The sequence below is a fragment of the Buceros rhinoceros genome, unplaced genomic scaffold, assembly GCF_000710305.1.
Source record: "Buceros rhinoceros silvestris isolate BGI_N320 unplaced genomic scaffold, ASM71030v1 scaffold25706, whole genome shotgun sequence".
Classification (NCBI taxonomy): domain Eukaryota; kingdom Metazoa; phylum Chordata; class Aves; order Bucerotiformes; family Bucerotidae; genus Buceros; species Buceros rhinoceros.
Genome location: NW_010419644.1, coordinates 4,840 through 5,135, shown reverse-complemented (window position 1 = coordinate 5,135; position 296 = coordinate 4,840). Strand labels below are relative to the sequence as shown.

The 296-nt window shown below is 66.6% G+C and overlaps 1 protein-coding gene across 1 annotated transcript in view; it reads left to right on the top strand.

The window, feature by feature from the left end:
- BECN1 (beclin 1, autophagy related) overlaps positions 1–296 on the top strand; it is a gene marked incomplete at its 5' end in the record, with an annotated part of 3,908 nt that overhangs the window by 2,223 nt on the left and 1,389 nt on the right. Inside the window, one exon of the mRNA XM_010139030.1 lies at positions 21–120. Within this exon, the coding sequence (XP_010137332.1) occupies positions 21–120 (100 nt within the window). The remainder of the gene's footprint in view (positions 1–20; positions 121–296) is intronic.

Here is a 296-nt window from a genome sequence, read left to right as displayed (position 1 = left end):
TTGCCTGGATTCCCTCACAGACAAGTCGAAGGTAAGGTCCCGCCTGAAGCGGAGTCGTTGACCTCGGCTGTCACAGAGCCCTGGTGGCGCTGGGGAGGCAGAGGACAATCTCAGCTCTCCGTGAACCCTCGCTGCAGGAGAGCTAAAGCTGCCCTGACTCCCCCAGCAGCGCAACGTCTCGCTCCGCATCCCACGTCTGGCCACGCGTCCTGCCCCCCGGCAGCACTAGAACCGTCAGGACTCGTGCAGCGCGTGCAGCAGCCGGCTGCAGGGAGAGGGCCTGGCTGGGGGGGGGG